We start from the raw sequence: 19,845 nt of genomic DNA, 5'->3' as shown, positions 1-19,845 counted from the left end.
TCAGAATTATTAGGAGAAACAGCAGTTGGATGAAAGTTAACAGATTTGAACGACGCATAGTTAGACTATTGGAGGGCATCCCATTCATTCGAACGCAAGTAGTCTATAGCTTTAGGGGTGTTATTTATTATGGGGGTTGTCAGTCTATTTCGCTAGCGTTGATAACAGGAACGGTAATAATTCCATTTTTGAAAGTGAACAACATTAATTACAGGGCGCGCCATCGATACAACTGTCATTATTCGATATTCAAATATCCAGGGGGATAACTTACTTGTTACAAATATTGCACATTAGTAACCTTATGTAGAGGTACTTGACCTACTTAATCATTTGATATTTAATGAAATTTTAGAATTGCATAGAGCGCCCCTGCTAATGCTCATAGGATTAACAGAGACCCACAACGTTTATAGTTTCTGCCTGTCGAACTCAATCATCAGACAGAAGAAAAACTTTCGACGCGTCATCTTGTTAAAACTGTCGCATCATTTTAGCACGGGCGCTTCAATAACTTAATTGTAAAAGAATTCATTCCATGTTATAAATTAATACAATCTTTAACTGCTGAGCGTTTCGGCTTTCATGTCAACAGAAATGAATGGTCGACAAATGCCGAAAAACTATATGAATTGTTTTACCTTACTTGAAATCGTTATACTGATAAATGTTCATTTGTTATCAAATCAGAATTATTTTGAAACATAGCTGTTGGATGAAAGTCTTCAGATATCGACGCATCGTTAGACAATTGGACGGCATCCTTTTCAGTCGAACGAAAGTAGGTTAAACGGTAGCTTAAGGGTTGTTTGGGGGGGGGGGGATTGTCAGTCTATTTAGTATTTACGTGTTTCGTTTACATTTTTACTCGTATCCTGTCCGTTCAGGTTGGGCTTGATGAAACTTGTCGAGAAAAACAATGTGATAACGACCAACCGCTTTTAACGTTTTTTGCGGCTTATTTTAGCAGGTTTTAGGGAAGGGGTTTATTTTCCTTGACTTTGGCGGGTGGTGAGAGGCGGGGAGGACGGATTTTATTATCGATATCTCAAATCTCAATCGTGATTAATTAGAAAATTTGTCGTCTGCTGTCATTTGTTTCACGTTCCGTAAAAGTCAAGATTTATTTTATTTTAGGAAACGTGTACGTGGTTGCAAGAGAACTAGATAAACATAATAAAATGTGGTCGGCGTGTAAACTTTGGTGTCGTGACTCCCCATGCCATTCCATGCTGTTTCTCAGGTAAATAAAACTAAGAATGTGAATGGAGTGATTTGGGGAGCTTATACAGAAGAGTTAAACCTGTTCCAAATTTGTGAAATGTTGGTGCCCGACAACAGTGATCGACTAGCATTTATCATGTATGCTCGTTGTCAATGCTTGGTAGAGTTTGTTTGCTCTATGTAACCTTTATACCTTTGTGCAGATTTCAGGCCTGAGCCAGCCATCGTAACCACAAGATGTGCAAGTTTTGATTCTGACCTGTCATCACCAGCAATTTCAGCATCATCAATTGGGTAATTTACAATAATTGATTTTGAATACTTTTATTAACCTCTGACTTGCCGTATATTTTAATGGTTCATGAAAGGGTAGGCTATTACACATAGACCTTGAGTTATCCTGTGTATTAACAATAAACAAAGGGGTTACTCAGCAATGTCTTCTTTCCAACTTTTCCTTACTTGTGTTGTCTCTGCAATATTTTTTTCGTAACCTATTTTTTATTTTTTGTTCAGATAAACAACTCCTTTTCTAATTGAAAAAAACTCTCTCCTCGTGTAAGGTGTATGGATATCCACGATTCCCCTCTTTTCCTATCCTGCCTGGCATCAACTTTATTCAGAATGGAGCACTGGCGGTGGCGGTGGATGCCTTGCTGTGGATTGCCCGTGCTTAAAGGTAGGACACACGTCTCTCTATTCTTCCTTTTTGTAACTATTCGGTGGCGTTGGTTTTAAAACGTAAGATAACAGGATCCACCTTGATAATTTTTGCAAGTGAACAATATCAATTACAGGGCGCTGCATCGATACGAGTATCATTAATCGTTATTTATACATACAAGCGATGTAATTTTCTTTTTTATGGATGGCACATTAGTAGTCCGATTGCGGGATAATTCGACCTACTTATTCACTTGAAATTAATTAACTCATCATTCAAGCGCTCGCCATTTGAGATCTGTGCTTATCTATAGCATCGATGTCTGTTGATCAGAATATCTCGCGTTTCGTATTAACGAGTATGACGTGATCGACATTCACAGCCCTGATACTGAAATTACTGCAAATAATGAAGAGCGCCTGGGTAACGTAATGAAATGGAAATTCCATCCATAATATAAAACAGTTTACACCCCTTAATTGAAAAGGGTATAGGCTGTCATGTTATCAGATGTGAATTGTCGACATTGACCGAAAGCATATTTTGTTAGAAGTATCTTAATGGATATTGTTACGTTGATAAATGTTCATTTATTGTAATTAAAATCATTTAATTATTTTGAGAAACAGCAGATGGATATAGATTATAGAAGTCTTCAGACTTGTACGACACATCGTTTTAGACAATTGACTCAGAGGGTATTCTTTTCAGTCTTACGAAGGTAAATAGTATAGCTTATTATACACAACAGCGGAACGTTAGAACCAAATATAAATAGCTCCCGCTTAGAAATTCAAACGGAGGCCATCATATCGTTTTGGCGTAGTTCAGAAATGTCAGCTGATGAGTAGAGAGTAAAAGTAACGAAAGAGCAAGGTCCTTAAACTATTACCATCCATTTATTAAAGAAGCACCGAGAAGCACATCAGTTACGTTAATTGACTATTCAGAATGCCGTGAAGGATGACACTTAGGCCTAACTGTTGTTAGAATCCATTTCACGTCACGACACTTGCTTTGAAATCTCTCTTGGTTAGTTTGAAAATCTCAAGGCAAGGCAATCTATAGGAAACGCACGAAGAAAATTGTGTATTAAAAAGAAAAAAATTAAATTAATGTCAAATAAGCCTCGCATGAAGCACTCCGATAAACTTAAGAAATGCTGTGATTGTGCGAGCCTGCCTTTATTACACAGACTCAAATTTTATGAAAACGGTGTGCACAGTGAAACCACAATGGGCCAATCACAGCACACACACTCGTGTTGCACGATGCGCCGAGTTATTAATTGTTAGTTGCGTCGTTGTTGTGACAAGGGAAGTCACCGCATTCAACACACCCCATGCACACTCCCTCTGCAAGTGTAAACACACCCCAGTTGTCGCGTGCCGTCATTTAAAAGATGGAGTGGGGGGGCCGGCACGGCACGCGACCGACACACTTCCAGGTTTCCAGCCACATCCGTTGGTGAGCAGGTGCCCATTTATGTACAAGCCACTTTGTATAGATCCGCAACTCTTGGTACCGTACAGGCCGCAGACAAACCCAGATTGTATCCGCAATCCACCGATCCATTCAAGCCCCGTGGTAAAGGGCCAATCAGAGCTGATAAATTTGGCGCCACATTTGAGCTCGTTTGTATAGGCTGAAATCAGGACAATAGTTACATCCTAGTGCTCGCTTATCAACATGTCAGTTTTGATTGACACGGCGGTAGATGTGTGAGCGCAGCAATTGTACAGAAAAGTTGGACAAATAAGAGCCAATGACGCAATAGGCAACACTTGACTTTTAATATATTAGGCTGCGTGTACACACAAAAGAGGCCATTATTAAAGACGCTTTTGTTATGAAGGCTGACGTATTTAACAACGTCGTTGAATACTCGTCAGCAATTCCATTCGATTAGGATTGATCAAAAGGTGATTTAGATGGATGACCTATGATGAAACGAAGTTAGCCATGCATGGCAGCAGACGCCTGCTCCTCTCCTCTGTGGATGAACGCCATTGACGTCGCTCTATGTTCTACTTTTATTTCTTCCTTTTCTCATCTTCTCTCCGCTTGACTATCGTGTGTCTGAGTGTGTGTAGAGCCGCTGCGCATATATACAGGAAGGATTTCGCGCGTCCGTCCAGCAGATGTAGTGTTCGGAACTAGGCTCTACTTCCTGTCTGCTGACGACTGATGTGTGCAGTCCATATATTTATAGCCCCGGCTACTACTACTAGAGTCTACTATAGAGGCTAGCCTATAACCGTTGCCTGATATATCTACTACTCTACACTCGTCTACATACTACACGATGACGCCCTGGTTTGATGCGATTTTCAATAGTTTGTTAGGTCCCTAATTGTGTAATCGCGTTGGAGGCGCGGGCGGCGTGCTGCGGAAAAGCGAATTTCATCCTTGCCGTTGATGGAATGCAGCAGCTGCTGCAGCATAGAGACACACGGGCGTCTCTTCTCAACCGGATCACAGCGCAGTCAATTTCATCCTTAATGCTCTTATGCAAACATCTGTGTGTGTGTATTTATAGGATTGGCCACCACATCAGCACGCTCCAATTATCATCGCAGAAATTCCCAACGAAATTAGGCAGATACAAAAAAACGAACTCCAAACAAACCAGGGCAGACTCTATTATTATTAGACCCTAGCTGATTCGATTATTATATTTATAGGCTACTTAGACTGTTCCGAAATAGTGTGTATAACGGGTAAGTTTTTCTTTCCTTGAAATCAACGGGATCTTATTACAGTCCATCTCGCCTTTTCGTCTATTATCTGGTGATTTTGACTTTTTTTGTGTTTTATGTATGTGTGTGCATCCATGACTCATTATTCGTTATAATATTACACACTGCGACTATAGAGTTCACGGAATCTCCTGCAAGACAAAAAAGAAACAGGTTCCACACACTTATTGATTCGGCCAGAGGAGCGGACGAGATGGGAGAGAGGCGCGGCATCCGATTTCGATCCATAGTTGTACGTGCAGACGATCGACGTCTGCGCCCGTCGTCGTGAAAGAGGAAGCGGATGCTGCTGCTGCTGCTGCTGCTGCGGAAGGGAGGAAGAAGGGGAGACTGGGGGAGCCTCCGCCCCTCTTGCACGTAATCAGCCACTGGGGGTCGGTTTGAGCCCGGCTGGTGGCTGGAGCGCGGGAGGGTACGGACGGCGGCGGTAGCGTGAATTCGTCGGAATCATCCAATCGGATGGGTCGGCTCCTCCCCCTCGGCTGGAGCGAGGGGCCGTTCCCCGTAGACCATCCGAGTCCATCCGAGTCACGGGTCCCGTCCTCTGCGCTATAAGACTTGAGCCTGACGGGCTAACTTTGTTACTTATCATTGAGGGCATCGTGTGTTCAGTGATTGTTTTGCGCGATTTGGAGCGGACCGAGTTGGCTGAACTTTTGTGCCCCGCATAGATCCCACACACGGCTGCTGTTTCGTCCTCCTTTCATTGCCCGCTGCTGACGAAGATGAAGTTAATTTGAGCCGCCGCAGCCCACAACAAGAGTCTAATACGATTGGACAGGTGTTACACTAGATTCCGTACAGCCTTTGCCTGTTTACCGTGCGTCTTTCCAGCCATCAGCCATCGCGCTATTTTCTCGCCCGGAAAGGAAAAGAAAGAAAGAAAAAACAAGAAAGGAAAGTCGTCATTCATTTCCTGGCTCCGGTTTCATCCCAACTCGAGTTATTCCTGGCCTATACTCTTGGTGGAACGTCTTGCTGATTAGACTTGACGAACCGCATCACATCTCTCCGCTTTTTTACCCGCTGGTGTCGATCGGTCGCCTGATTTTCGCTTCCCGTCATGGAGTCGTATTCTTCATCATCCAAGCTGGAACTTGGTAACAGTTTGCTGCATTCCGTTTCGGCCAGCAACGAGTCGTCGCCGCAGAGCTCCAACAACGGCGAAATGAAACGCAAGACGTGCAGTGGAGGCAGCGGCAACAACGGCAACAACGGACAGCAGCAGCACCTGATTCCGACCTCGGTGACCGGCCTAACATCTGACCTGAGCTCACTCTACGCTCTGGAGAACCTGCACCATCATCATCATCACCACCACTCGGCCGGCTTGTCCCATCACCACTCGCACCACTCGTCTCACCATCACAATCTGATCGGCGGAGGTAATTCCTCCATTACCAGCATCGCGCCGTCGACATCCAGCTCGCAGAGCATTCAATCCGGAGGCGGAGGCCTGCTGAATTCCGGAAACCCGCTTGGACTGCCTGGTAAGTTCCCAATTCAATTGATTTATACACCATATTCAATGTACTCTCCCCTCCAGTACTCCTGTTTTTTCTTTAAGTTTAACAATCGTGCCTAATCCTTTCGAGATTTGTATGGAAACAGCTTGGTCAATTTTTATAATCCGATAAATGTAAATCAGGGCTAGGCTGATAGTCTTTTACTGCATCTGCAAGGGGCGGGTTCAATTTGAATGAATGAATTCGCTGGTATTAATATCCGATTGCAAAAGAGTGTCGAATTTTCAATTCAACTATGTCAAAGACAGCAGGCCGATATTCGATAAACCCCATTTTTTCAATAGCTCACCTCTTTTTTTTTTTTTAAATAGCCACGCGTTACATTAATGCCATTCAGATGGTCATTCCGTGTTCCATCGGATTTACTGGTAATAATGTTACTTCAAAGAACTAGTCTGCCATTTTTAGAGTTTCTGTCATTTAACTGCATCAAGCGGGTGCTTGACTGCGATTCGGAGAAATATGTTCGTTGACAAAACCTTTTTTGTGTGGATGAGTTCTGACTTTTGATTCGTTTTAGATATTTAAGGTTACATCAGAAACTTGTCTGAAGCTTGTTAGAGGAGCGGTATGAGGTGGATGAAGCCTAAAGTTTGACACGTTTAAAAATAAAGCACAGGGGGATTCTTATAGGTACAAAGAGAGAAAGTGAAATCAAACAGGCCACACGCATCTGCATGCTGCTCTGCTGTGTCGTCCCTGGCTATATCGGAGATATAGCTGATCTTTATGGGAATAAGATCAAAGGAAGCGGAGAGCGAAATTCAGACACGGCGGTGAGCCGTGTAAAGTGCTCCGAGAAACGTGGAAAACTTTTTGTGCCCAGCATCAGCCAAAGTCATTAGATTGGCTACTCTATGCTGCACTTACAGGCCTTTCTGAAATAATATAATTGAGTTGATGGATGGATGGAACAGTTGAGACCCTTTCCAGTTATAGGTACCGAAAGTGTGTGTGATGTTGACATTTTACGGTTTCACATCTTTTGTCTTTCGGGTTTTTTACATTTTGCACATTTTATTTTGCTGTCATGTTTGGGTAGAGTAAAAGAATTCTTTGGCATTCATTCCACGTTGATAAAATTATTCCTCGGGAGAAAAAGATGTGAATTTTTATTTATATTTCAGTTTGTTAAATTTTATCTGAACGTCAAAAATCGAATAGCGTAATTCGTTTTCTTGATAATCGTTAAATAATCCGTCGGGATTGGTTGTTAACTATTGTAATGAAAAGTGTGTGGGCATTCATAAGAATGAGAGATTTGACAGCGGGTTCGCTTATAAGTGCCTAGGCCTACGATTGAACGTGACCGAAAAACTAACGCGACATTTCTTACGGTGATTGAAACTGTAGCGCGAATTTCAAAAGAGCGTGAACTATATTTGAAAAAATCATTAACCCCTTTGCGCAACAGAACAGGTTGTCAATCAGCATTCCGCCATTCGGCCTAATGAGCGAAATTGTCGCTTTCATTCAGTGAGGCAAAAGAACAAAGGTCTCTTTTTTTTTCCATCAATAATTCTTTTCATAGACGGCTGATAGTTAGGTTAGCCCCCGAGGCTTGTCAATTCTTTTCGGAAGCCGTTTCAACACTTCTGCTGTATAGCAACTTCATTAAATACAATATGTAAAAAGGGCGCACTGCGGGATTCCAGTCTTGTTCGATAGCGAAAAGAGTTGTTCAGACCGAACCATCTGCCGACCTCTGGGGTCAATTCACGTATAGTCTCTCTCTTTTTTTATTTATTTTTTTTTAAAAAGCTCCATCAGATCCAGTAACCCTTTTTGAGGGGGCTCTTTGAGCTGTTATATACTCACTCTTACCGATTTTCTATTGAAACTGGGGAGGATTAAAGAGGAGTGAGGCTCTCGATCCCCCTAAATACGTACACAGAGATGGGTCGTATAGACCGACGGGCGGCAGTCAAGTACAATCCGTCAATCTGCTTTTATAGAGGATGTTACATGTGGAGAGGGTAACACCAAAAGCTGGGCTTAGACAAATAAACGACGCTCTCTTATGTAACTATATATACTGAGTTGAATAGAATATCGAGCTTCTATTATAAATTTGCTATTGACGAGTGTAGAGAGAGAAATAGACCAGCACAAAAGGCGAGCAAATAAATAACAAGTGGCCAGCATATTGCCCATGATGGGACACGGACTCTCAACTCTTTTTGACTCGTTTCTCGAGTGTACTGCGACATCAAGCGTCACATATAGTCTTGAAGTACACACAAAGAGACCGGTTGCAAAATTCAATGGTTTTCTCATTTAAAATTCAATTTGCGTGTGAAAAAAAAAGGATGAGACTCTCTCCAGTGTTGCAGATGCGAGTGTCCATGAATAGAAATGAGAGCGGGCAAGAGAGTACCGTCATCTTCTTTCTCTTCTCACTTGATGATCTATTTGCATATTGTATACGGAGTGTGCTGTGTTAAGCGATTCACTTGCGATGCAATTCCCTGCAAGTAGATTCCATACACGCGCATTCAGTTTATAGTGTAAACAGAATTTTCAACAAGAAAGTCTTCATAAATGATTATTTCGCAGGTCCTGAAGGCGCTTTCAAGAAACTGAAATCGGAAAGTTCGTCGCTGGGCGGCGTCGGCCCTGGAGGCGGTGGGGGATCCAATAGTTGCGTCGGTAATTCGCACCTCCACAACCCGTCGGCGGCTTCTTGTCCGACTCCGGCGCGTCGCCGACATCGCACCACCTTCACTCAAGTAAGTTTCCATTTTTTCTCGAATCTCTCGTGAATTTTCAAATATTTTCGAGTAAGAAAATACAGGCCAGTCTGTAGAATTAGCTCTATAATGTAATATGAATTAGTGTGTAGACGTGAATTTGAATACGTCTAGGCCTACGTATGCTGTGTAGGCTGTATCGCACTATTATGTTAATCTGTTCAACGTTAATGCTGTTAGAAATAATTTGTTTGACAAAGCATTTACTTGCCAAATTCAAACGAATTAACCATGCAAAACGATGTGGAATGAGTCAAATACAATTTTGAGAATCGCATCATTCGTAATGCACAGTAAATTTTATTCTACACGACTTGTAATGGCATTGAAACACTGGGCTTGATTTCATTTTATTTGACGGGCGTTTGATGGCTACAACCAAATAGGCCTAATGGAATCTAATCTGGCGAAAGTTTATTACACATTAATCTCATGTATGCTCATATCATCAATTGTCTCTGTAAACCAATAGGAGCAGTTACAAGAACTGGAGGCCGCATTTGCCAAGAGTCACTACCCGGACATTTACTGCCGTGAGGAACTTGCCCGCGTCACCAAACTCAATGAAGCTCGTATTCAGGTAAATAAAAGCACAACACGCTTGTATAGACTTGAGTAGATCCTTAATACGGCTAACTGATTCAATCGGTCCTTCATCATCATCTTATACAAGTGAATATCGGCTGCCACCAATCTGTATTACATAATACCGGGTCTTGTAAATGCTGGGCGTGTAGAAGCAACGATCGATACTGGACGAAAATGTTGGCCAAAATTCGTTATCTTCCTTGTTGCTGATGAAAGACAGACCGAGACCGAGTTTGATATATCGATGGAAGTTGTGAAACTCAAGAACCGGATACGAACGCAAACTGTCAAAATGACGCCAGAAGGTGGAGTGGATACGGCCCGGCTCCCAAAAGGGAAATGCACGTGCAATTTGATGGGATGAACACAGGAGAGAGAGACGACTCAAATTCACCGTACACAAGTACCTCCTCGGCGGCGGGCCGTCGATACGACAACAGCAGGCAGATTTGTATTAGACGTGCACTGTGTCAGATGACCGCCGCCGCCGCTCGATCTGTGGTACTTGCTACTGCCACGTATATATTGTTTGATTAGGGTGTCGGGCATCGGCTTGAAATACAGTCATGTGTGCTCTGCGGGAGGGCATTTTTCACTTTATTAAGCAATTCGGGCTCGGCGAGCTGTAGATGAGGGGACTTGCTTATTCCCTTCCGCTTCCGCTGGCAAAGTACAGCGAGGGGACGACACAAATCTAGACATGTAGAAAGTCTATAGGATCTATAGAGAAAGAAGATATGTGTGGAGGGGATCATCATCAGCAGCAGCGAGTCGTGTGGACAGCCACTTGAATGAAGTACATGTCATGAATATTATCGATGCATTACTGGATAGATAAGGAGGATAAACTGGATAAAGTTATTGAGATCTTCCAAATCAATTTTAAACTTACATTTTTATTTAACATGACAGGTTTGGTTCCAGAATCGTCGAGCCAAGTACCGCAAACAGGAGAAACAACTGCAAAAAGCTTTGGCTCCGTCGGTTCTTCCGGCCTGCAATGGAGCGGCTATGATGCGGAACATTTATCCGACGGCTAGTCGCGGATATCAACCCTATCCACACCCCAACACCTTCCAGATGAACAGATATCCCCAGGTATGTCATATCTCAGACGATTAAATAACACCTGACTGCTGGGACGAGTCAATAAAAAGAAATTCAACTCATAGAATGAATTTTCGCAGTACTTATCGGATTTGACCCAGATGAACCACAGCGCTGCGGCTGCTTACACGTCGATGGCGCAACCCTTCGGAGTATCGGCTCATACTCCGCCTCACATGCCCACCGTTCGTCAAGATTCTATGAGTAAGTTAATGTTCTTTGGCAATAATCTATAGACTAAATCTCGTTAACAGGATTGAGTGCAGTCTATATTCTTTTAATCGAGTTATTACTTTAAAATTACAAAGTTCCATTTAATAGAAACACTGCGGTGATTATGTTCGCGAGATTGCCGCGCTTTTTAAAAACTAAAACACTTAAAACAAAATTCGAGAAATTGTTCAAGGGATAAAAACGATATTTCTTTCTAACAGCAGGCATGACCTCCGAGGACGAATGGTACAACAAAAGCTTGACTGCACTGCGCATGAACTCCGCCCACTCAGCAAACCTGACCACGCCCGTTCTTCAGTACCAATCTTAATCGCCTCACTTATTCGCTTCAAAAATTCAGCCGAGATCTCCAGTGAACGTAAGAAATCGCTCGTTCGTTCACTTTTCATTGACTGTGTTTTATCAGGGGCTTAAGACACAGTCAGTTCATGGCTAATTAAAAGAAAAGAAGAAGAAGACGTTAACTTGTTTACAAGTCAAATCCATCAAATACGAACTCGTTTAACATGGCTGGCTTTCGCCTCTCTGACGTGACTATTTATTGATCGGATTGGCGAATGGATGCAGTCGTGATTTCTAACACAATTATTTCGTGCTCATAATGTAATCAACAAGCGCGACCGTTTCTGTATTATAAACTCTCATTCTCAACGTAGCTGCCGACTTATTATTTCTGTTTCCAATATTTCATTTCTCCGTTTATTATATATTAATTGTGCAATAACCCTCGTAAAATTGATGAATGACTTTGTTTTATCCCTTCACTAAATCCTTCTGTGCGTTTGATGGTGTAAAAAAAATCCCTAGAAACTCTTCTTATTTGTCCCTGTCATTTCAAGATGATATTATTTGACATTTACACGTTACAACTTGACCTATCTACTGAATTTTCTTACATGTAATCTCTTATGGCAGCGTTTTCTATTAAACATTCCCCTGGTTTGTACTTTTTCATTTCTTTGTGACACATTTCGTTTTTTTTTTATCGCAACATTCGCTGTCCTACCAATTTGAATTTACATAGTTACACCGAAATTGTTCCATGACTACCAAAAAAAAACCCAAGTGTTTGTACTCTCTTTCTTGTAATGGCGAATACAGTAACAAATATCCCATCACGTCTTTAAATGTCTAGGTTGATTGTTTTCCTCACGTACATAACTATACACTTTAAAGAATTAGGATTTTCATTTTTATTTTATACGTTGGTTATTATACCTTTTTATAAAATGCAATCGATATAACGTTGGAGATAAGTGACGACAGATGCAACGTGATATTACAAGCTTAAAAGTAAATTAGGATAACTTAGGATAAGAATAAATTGGAGTTGTTACAAATGAATTGTTTTTAAATTAGCAAAAGGGAAGGTTGTTTAGAGTGGAATAGGCTACGAGTATACGACCTAGGTTGTCAACGCCGAGACACCAGTGTTTTATGGGTTACGATCTTTATTATAGACGTCCATTTTAGTAACAGGACGCCTATAAAATGATGAGTTTAGAAGTGAGATATATATTGCTACAAAAATCGTTGAGCGATGAGTGCACATCTCTAAGTGAATTTAATCGAGTCCCAATATTAGAATTATCCCATGATATGAGCAGCGTTTTCCCCTACAAATGGGAATACCCAGTATCCGAATTCCACACCATTCTAAATTAATTTGTAGATTAAAATCATATCATATTCGGGAAAGTCTTTATGAGAATACTATGAGTCTCTATATTCTCTAATAATAACTCCCGTAATTTGTAATACAATCGATTCCGTCAATCCGTCATCCTCATCCGGTTCATTCCGTTAGTCCGAAACATTTTTCTACAACCGGCATCATCGCAAAACTATACCACAGTCCACAGAGCACAGACATCACGGTGCAGACGAAATGGTTTATACAAGTCGAGTGGGTAGAACGAGTAAAGTGCTTTTGCTTATTCTTTCATTGTTTTTCAAAACTTATTAATCATGGCTTCAGTTATAGCACGTTCGATTATTATGAAGCAACATTCTGGTGCTCATCGGCTAAGTTTTGCAACATCTATTAAAGTAAGAGCCCATACAACTCAAGATTTGTCTGTATGTTGGAAGCTGTCGTATTTCAATCTTGTTGAGTCTTAATTCCTTTCATGTTATGTATTTTCTTAGATTAAATCATGCTATAGTTCATATGCAGCAAGTCCTAAAGAGAAATCTCCAGAAAACTATACTCGATACCATGAAGTTTCGTCTGAAAACTGGAAGTTTGTGGAACGATTAAGACCTCATTTGCTTGTGCCTTCTTATCCAACAGATGGAAACTATGCTTCTGATTGGATTCCCCCATCAGGTAAAGCCAGTTTGCTTTAAAGAAATGTTTTCTGCGGAGAAGATCAATTTAGATGATGAATAGATAAATGCAAAATAACCTATTTATGTTGTAATTCATCTTCACTACATTTGTTATTATTTAATTAAAAAAATTTACTTTAAATTACAGATACACCACCAAACTTGCCATATTTTGTGAAGAGAACTAAAAATTTTATGGTCCCTGTTTATTTAAATTTTGAAGAAGTAAGGAATGCAAGAAAAATCACCATCATCAGACATATTGAAGGAGACATTTGGGTAATTAATCTTTATTGTGTTGTTTTTTCTCTCTCTTTAATTAAAAGAAATTTATGTTTGATTAACCTTTCTTCTTGCTAATTAATCATTTAAAATTTATTTATAGGCATTAGAACAAGCTATCAAATCACATCTGGAAAATTTAACAAAGAAACCTGTGGTTTCTCGAGTACATGAAGTTGCCATGCATATTAAGTTTAGAGGTGACTATGTGAATGAAGTGAAAAAATGGTTAATGAATGCTGGTTTTTGAATAGCAATGAACAGTAAAAATACAGAAATTAGTAAAAAATATTAAATATGTATTGCATTTTTCACAGATCCATTAGTCCAAGCATTTGGTTAGCCAACATGAAGAAAAAGTGTACTCAGGGTGTAAAATCAAAAGAAAACTTGTGTTCCATGCGTTTTTTTTTTTTTTTGTTAGGTCAGTGTTAACAAAATTTCGGCATTAGTTCTTGTTTTAAGCAAGGGAACTGGGATTTTGCATTGATTCACCTGCAAGACAGACGCATCGAGTCTCATCTCAAAACGGGAATATACTGATCTTGAGGTGTTATTGCCATTCCTGACATTCGATTGTCCATAACGGAAAATCGGCAGAAGCATTGTGGGTCTGGCTGAATCTTTATCATTATTTACTTGGCCTTAGTTCTAAGGACTTTCTAATACTTTCTGCGAAACTAAAACATTCAGACGTTAACTGAATCGTCATCTTTGGTTCCTAAATCTTAAAAAAATCTTTCATTGAAAAATTGTCTCAGATTTTCATAAAAACTTTTAATTTTAAAAACACAATAAATTTAGAATTTGATGTTAGTTTAAAAGAAAAGTAACTGAAAAGGTAAAATACATTTATTAGTTACAAGTTACAACTTCAATCGTCTTGTCGTTCCACTGACCATGCCCACCCAATTCCAAGCAACGGAGGAATTATGTACAAGGATACAAATTGATTGGACAACCTACTAATGAGGCAGAAGAACACACAAAAAGGGTACAACCTAGTAAATTTTTTTCAGATAGACACCCTTTATAATTAAATATAATTCCTTGAAAATCGAACAACATTCAATTTTGCTCCCCAGCATTCATGAATCTCTGTACACGTCGGCGTCTTAATCTCTCTTGATCACTCAAATTTGTCTCTTCTTCAGGAGTCAAAACTTCATTTTCCGTTTCTGGAGGAGTAACGTTGATAATGGGCTCTTGCTCATTCGTCTGTGGAGCAGACGTCGCTGAAGCCTCTTCGCCTGCGCTCCTTAGAGTTTCAGTATTATTATTAGCCTCATGTTCTAAGCGAGACACTAGAATTCCATATTGATTCATCTGCAAGACTGCTGCATCGAGCAATACTTGAATATCTCTCAGAACACGAATTCTGGCTTCAAGGTGTCGTCTTTCCTGCCCTTCCATTGCTCGCAACTCAGCGTCACTGAGTGCACCAAGATTAGCAGGCGGTCTCGGAGGTGGAACAACTAACAAAATAAAAAAAAACAGAGATGACGATATTTCAATATCCACTTGATAAATTAAATACATACCAAATGGCATGAAAGGTGGGAGGGAAAATGGCGGAGGCATAGCTGGCCTTTGGCCATTTGCGTCCGGTGCGTATCGAGCGTCGTTTGCTGCAGCTTGTTGGGCGATATTCGGCAGGGGAAAAGGAAAAGTAAAAGGATGATGAGGGGGGATGAAAGGCTGTAGTGGTGGCTGAATCGGAGCTGCCGGGGGCATATTTGCTGCAGCCTAAAACATAATCATAAGTATAATAAAACATAAAAAATAAAAAATGAACTATAAGTTTTTGCGTTTCATTAAGTGCATTCATTAATACCTGAGGAGGTGGTGGCGCAGCTTGTGGTTGAGGTGGTCGCATATTAGCAGCGGCAGGTGCCGCTGCCGGGTTCCCAACTGGATTGCCCGGTGCACGCAGAACTTCAAGTCGGCAAGTTGGACAAGTTTGTTGTCTCTGGAACCAGGATCGAAGGCAAGTAGCATGGAAGATGTGGTTGCAAGGCAATTTTTTAGCTCCTATTGAAAGAATAAAAAAATTATCATTAGAGCCAAACAAATGATTTGTTGTGATGAATTACCAGTAACCATTTCTTCTCTGCAAATAATGCAGACAGTATCGGTGTTAGCCAAATCCTCTGTTGTGGCGTCGGGATACAATGTATTCAGATTGCGAATGGCTCGCCGAGAAAGGATTACGTCACTTAACGCTTTTTTGAATGACCTATTTCACAAGGCTAAAATTATAACACTATGACAATGAAATTGATCAAAGTTAGCTACCTCATCGCTAGGTACATCGGTCGGACAGCAAACAAGGGTAGAGTGTATACACGAATCATAATCAACATGAACATCATGTATAGAATGACTTTGATAAAACCTAAATTTTTTATAAAATTATTAAGCTTTTTACTCAGTAACTTCTCAGTGAAAAACATTACCAATGGCAAGTTCAGCATACAGCAAAAAGACTGCTTTATCTTCCCAAGGATTTTCACGATTGATGTCATAAGTGTGGAGAGCATATTTTACTGTAACCATTGCTACCATGGTCAACAGAATGGCATACTCAAAACCAAATACCAGTTGAACTGAAGCTCCTTGAGTTAAAGTAGCATAATATGCAACTTGGATAAAATGCCAGTCCAGAACCCCCAAGACCAAAAGTAATGCTGAATGAAAGATATTCAACATTCCTGTTACAATTCTATGTAGAAAGGTTATATATACTCTAACTTACATGTCACTCTAAAATGGAACAACCAAGATATTATGGGGCTTCGCTCCATCTAAAATTCAAATATACAAAATTATTTGAGATCATTAAAATATTTAAATAAAACAGTGAAGCTCTACGTACATAATCAACTCTGTCCTCAACAAGCCAATGGAAAGCTTTGAGGAAGAGTAGAACCGTGAAGAGGGCAACAAACTTGGTTGAAAAGTCTTCCCTAAACACAGTAAAAGCCAAACATGTTTCTGTGATTGCATACCATGATCGATCAATAAGATGCTGTAATTGGAATAATGAAAATTAGAAGTTGAACAAGATTATGCACAACATTTTGTAAATACATACCTCAACTTCTGCAGCTCGCAATTGGCCAAAAAACACTTTTTTCATCAATTTTCCCAGCAAAACCACAATGACTAGGGCTTGAATGTACATCACCTGTTGTAAAGTTTGTTTGTATTATGTGTTTTTATAACCAATATTTTTATGTTAAATGGTTACCATCATGCTAGGATTGGATTTAGTTATATGAACCACTGAAGGATAAAATTGCTTCTTTTGGTAATACGCATTTCCCACGACTGACGTAGACAAAACAAGACTGCCTAGAATAACTAATTCGATACGCATTTTCGATTACTTTCATTAGCCGTTTCAGAGAGAACTTTACATCACTTCTGTCGTTGACTTGAGTTGATGACGTGACGTTGAGGCTCGAAGCCTTTGAGCTTTGAGTGAACAACATCCCTTAGGCAAGAGTCATTTCTCTCCATCGTGTTTCGTGTCTTTAAATGTTTTGATCAAAAATTAAAAAATTTATTCGATATAAATTAGCCATTAAACATTTGAAAAAAAAAATTAAGCATAGGTATTTAATTTTTGATTTATTTAAAGTTTTTAACATTATATTCGGCGTTTTCTGATTGGACGACGGATCAGCGCGGTGTTCTACGACTTTCGAACAGGAAATGAAGGCAGCACATGGAGTGAAAACTGTTACTGAGGAACTGACCGTCGAGACGGAAAGACGTTGATTTGGTTCGTTAAAAGTCGTACCACCAAAGCTAAGCATTTTTGTTCTGAAAACAAGGTGAACTTAATTATTTTGAAACATGGTTATTGCAAATGTTGCCGTTAAGCGAGAAGAAACTGGTGTGTCTCCCTACAACAAACAGTACCATGCCGTTTCAGAGAGAAACGTAGGGCAGAACGAGTTTCGACTTGCTGTTGAAACAGTTCTTCCTCGATTGTTAGGACATTCCAAGCCTAAGCGAAAACACAATTTTCAAGATGAGGAGAATGCTTGCCCTAACACATACGTTGAAGCAGTTTATGATTTTGGTCGGTGGCTTGGCAGTGTAAGCAATAGCTTTCATCGTTATTGGACAAGGAAAACAAAGGTTGCGGAGGTCTCAGTTACTGCATCCCGTATGAAGGATTTCTTCATTTTGTTGGGTAAGTAACTGTCTATTTAATCGTATTCCTCACATACAAATTACGTTCGTGGAGGAGTTACATACAAAATATTGAAATTGCAGAAGATGGTCGTATTAAAGGCTTTCTGGAACAAGACAAATGCAAGATATTTGCTGATTCATACCTTCTGGCTATGGTGTTCACTTACTTTCTTCGAGCTGGTTTCGCTCACGAAGAATACAACTTTACAAACTTCTGTACCGCTTTGTAATCGAAAAATTCTTGCCTACACTTTATACCTAAGCGAATTAAGTTGTAATTGACAAAAAATTTTATTTAGATTTCTTGCCCACGAAATAGAAGAAGAAAACTTTTTGATTGAAGAATTGGTGGTGCAATGGGAGATGAAACAGATTGAAAACGACGACGAGGAGTACATTCCCATGCACCGTTTACGTTACGAGCTTTTTGTCCGTATGGATTATCGGGCCCTTGTCCCACGAAAAGTCTGCGAGGAAGTAATACTATCCTAGTTTAACCGCTTTTCAAATTGTTGTAGTTTTTTTGTTTTGTAGATAATGGCGATTTGTCCTGAGCATTGGGCATGGAAACGAAAGAGACACGAACGCCACTCTGGGGTGTACCAGGACAGACGTTGTAAGTGCAAAATCTGAACCCAGAAATGTTTAACATATTTTAACGAAGCCTTTAATTCCAGACCCTGCTCAGCATCCTCGCAAAGTTTCGCCATGGACATCCTTTCCTACTTTTTTTCGCCCCTGTGAACCATGTTTAAAGTATGGTCATTTGCTTATAATTTTACAGATGAAAAAAAAGTGTTAACTATATTGTTTTCATACCTAACTAGACTAGAACAAAAGAGCACAGCAATCACGGCCAAGAAGGAAGCAAGAAGCGCTGGCAATAGACTTACTCTTAGAAAACGCCAATACTCTCCCCACACCGATTTAAAGGATTGTTTCATGAACTTTTAAGTTTATATCGATAAAATCCTTCATTCAACAATCAAAGCAACAATGTCAAATGCAAACTTTTCAGTTAACACAACCAGAATTTAAGAGATTTGAATTTTTGCCCTTGTTTACCATATGTATTTTCAAGAACTATCATCTTCACTATCAAAGTCTTCATCTGAACTACCTAAACCATCCCAATCATCATCTTCATCTTCATCTTTGCCCTCTTTTTCTACTTGAAGCTTCAAAAGCTCAAGTCGCTTTTCAGCCTCTTCCATCCAGCTATTTGATTTCGGTTTTGTTTTTGTTTCCCCTGATGTTGTTTCACCATCATCATCTAAGAAAATAAACAAACATGGAAAACAAAAATTCGATCAAATTTCAGTTAAAATTAAACCAACCTTCATGCTTAACTTTGCCAAGTCGATCTAGATATCTCATGAATGTTCGGCGCTTCCTTTCAGACAAGGATTTCAATTCCATTTGGAATTTTGCCTCCATCTGTGCTTTTTCAGCTACAGTTGGTTCTGGTCGACAAACAATTTCTTCTTTTTTTCCACATTTGGCACATAACTAAATCAATAAAAACTGTAAATCATTTGGTTACAAAACAAGTAAGAAACCTTAAGACCTCCAATTTTTCAGCACAAGGTTGACAAAGAATCGAGTAGGCCTGCTTCACTGTCTTCTCTAGACATTTTGTGCATTTTGCAGGAGCACTCAGTATCTTATATTTGTTGTATTTTATCTTCCATTCCAACACATTCTTGCAATGAGAACAAACATTGCAAATCTATTCAACGAGTTTTAAAACATAATTTAAAAATTGTTCGTAACCGTAATATAGAATAGACTGACACGAATACCTGTAAACCATTTAATGCTTTCGTCTTCGGTGTTTCGCCATGCTTATTGTTCTTGAAGCTTATTGTGTTAGTATGCTTTTGCTTTCTTGTTCTAGACACATTACCTCGTTGAGAACTCATTTTATTCTTGGCAATTCAAAATTGTAATTTGTCCTTTCAATGGAATAACGACGTGCAACAAAACACAACGTGTTTGGACATGGACTGCTTACCAGTTGTCGTCTGCTCTCCCCCTTGTTTGCGAACGCACTCTTGCGGAATTCGCCGTTTGTTGCGACTTGCGAGTCCGTTCAGCAGTGCATGCCGGCCGCACAATGAATGACTGAAAAGTAATAAAAACATGATTTCTGTTTTCTAATTTATTTCGTGTAC

General features: G+C 40.0%; 4 protein-coding genes across 6 annotated transcripts; 3 read left to right on the top strand and 1 right to left on the bottom strand.

Annotated features, from left to right (window-relative positions):
• Positions 1 to 1,094: 1,094 nt before the first annotated feature.
• Positions 1,095 to 11,974, top strand: LOC124208187 (homeobox protein unc-42-like). Of its 3 annotated transcripts, none has more exons than XM_046606033.1 (9): positions 1,095 to 1,243; positions 1,428 to 1,518; positions 1,741 to 1,903; positions 4,764 to 6,137; positions 8,730 to 8,902; positions 9,396 to 9,503; positions 10,424 to 10,609; positions 10,684 to 10,822; positions 11,056 to 11,974. In XM_046606033.1, exons 4-9 carry the CDS (start codon positions 5,711 to 5,713, stop codon positions 11,160 to 11,162), a joined length of 1,140 nt encoding a protein of 379 aa, XP_046461989.1. In that variant the 5' UTR covers positions 1,095 to 1,243; positions 1,428 to 1,518; positions 1,741 to 1,903; positions 4,764 to 5,710; the 3' UTR covers positions 11,163 to 11,974. The 3 variants fall into 3 exon arrangements, with proteins under 3 accessions (XP_046461989.1, XP_046461925.1, XP_046462049.1); XM_046605969.1 differs by having other exon boundaries at positions 1,096 to 1,243; positions 11,053 to 11,974; XM_046606093.1 differs by having other exon boundaries at positions 1,097 to 1,243; positions 10,699 to 10,822; positions 11,053 to 11,974.
• Positions 11,975 to 12,707: 733 nt separating this feature from the next.
• Positions 12,708 to 13,756, top strand: LOC124190753 (39S ribosomal protein L49, mitochondrial-like). The gene is made up of 4 exons (XM_046583634.1): positions 12,708 to 12,901; positions 13,001 to 13,181; positions 13,332 to 13,462; positions 13,569 to 13,756. Exons 1-4 carry the CDS (start codon positions 12,821 to 12,823, stop codon positions 13,713 to 13,715), a joined length of 540 nt encoding a protein of 179 aa, XP_046439590.1. The 5' UTR covers positions 12,708 to 12,820; the 3' UTR covers positions 13,716 to 13,756.
• A 543-nt stretch (positions 13,757 to 14,299) lies between these two features.
• On the bottom strand, positions 14,300 to 19,758 carry LOC124190830 (E3 ubiquitin-protein ligase synoviolin B-like). The gene is given in 14 exon segments (XM_046583728.1): positions 14,300 to 14,940; positions 15,007 to 15,211; positions 15,300 to 15,496; positions 15,559 to 15,701; positions 15,761 to 15,860; positions 15,922 to 16,152; positions 16,221 to 16,269; positions 16,341 to 16,493; positions 16,560 to 16,652; positions 16,716 to 16,857; positions 18,764 to 18,944; positions 19,009 to 19,180; positions 19,239 to 19,400; positions 19,474 to 19,758. Coding segments are annotated over 14 exon segments (2,355 nt in total). The 5' UTR covers positions 19,594 to 19,758; the 3' UTR covers positions 14,300 to 14,533.
• Positions 17,214 to 18,765, top strand: LOC124190672 (speedy protein A-like). Its single transcript, XM_046583536.1, has 6 exons — positions 17,214 to 17,669; positions 17,753 to 17,897; positions 17,971 to 18,148; positions 18,206 to 18,287; positions 18,349 to 18,427; positions 18,499 to 18,765. Exons 1-6 carry the CDS (start codon positions 17,327 to 17,329, stop codon positions 18,623 to 18,625), a joined length of 954 nt encoding a protein of 317 aa, XP_046439492.1. The 5' UTR covers positions 17,214 to 17,326; the 3' UTR covers positions 18,626 to 18,765.
• Positions 19,759 to 19,845: the final 87 nt, after the last annotated feature.

This window comes from Daphnia pulex, chromosome 1 (assembly GCF_021134715.1).
Source record: "Daphnia pulex isolate KAP4 chromosome 1, ASM2113471v1".
Lineage (NCBI taxonomy): Eukaryota > Metazoa > Arthropoda > Branchiopoda > Diplostraca > Daphniidae > Daphnia > Daphnia pulex.
Note: the sequence above shows the minus strand (reverse complement) of the source record. Positions and strands in the feature narration are given on the sequence as shown.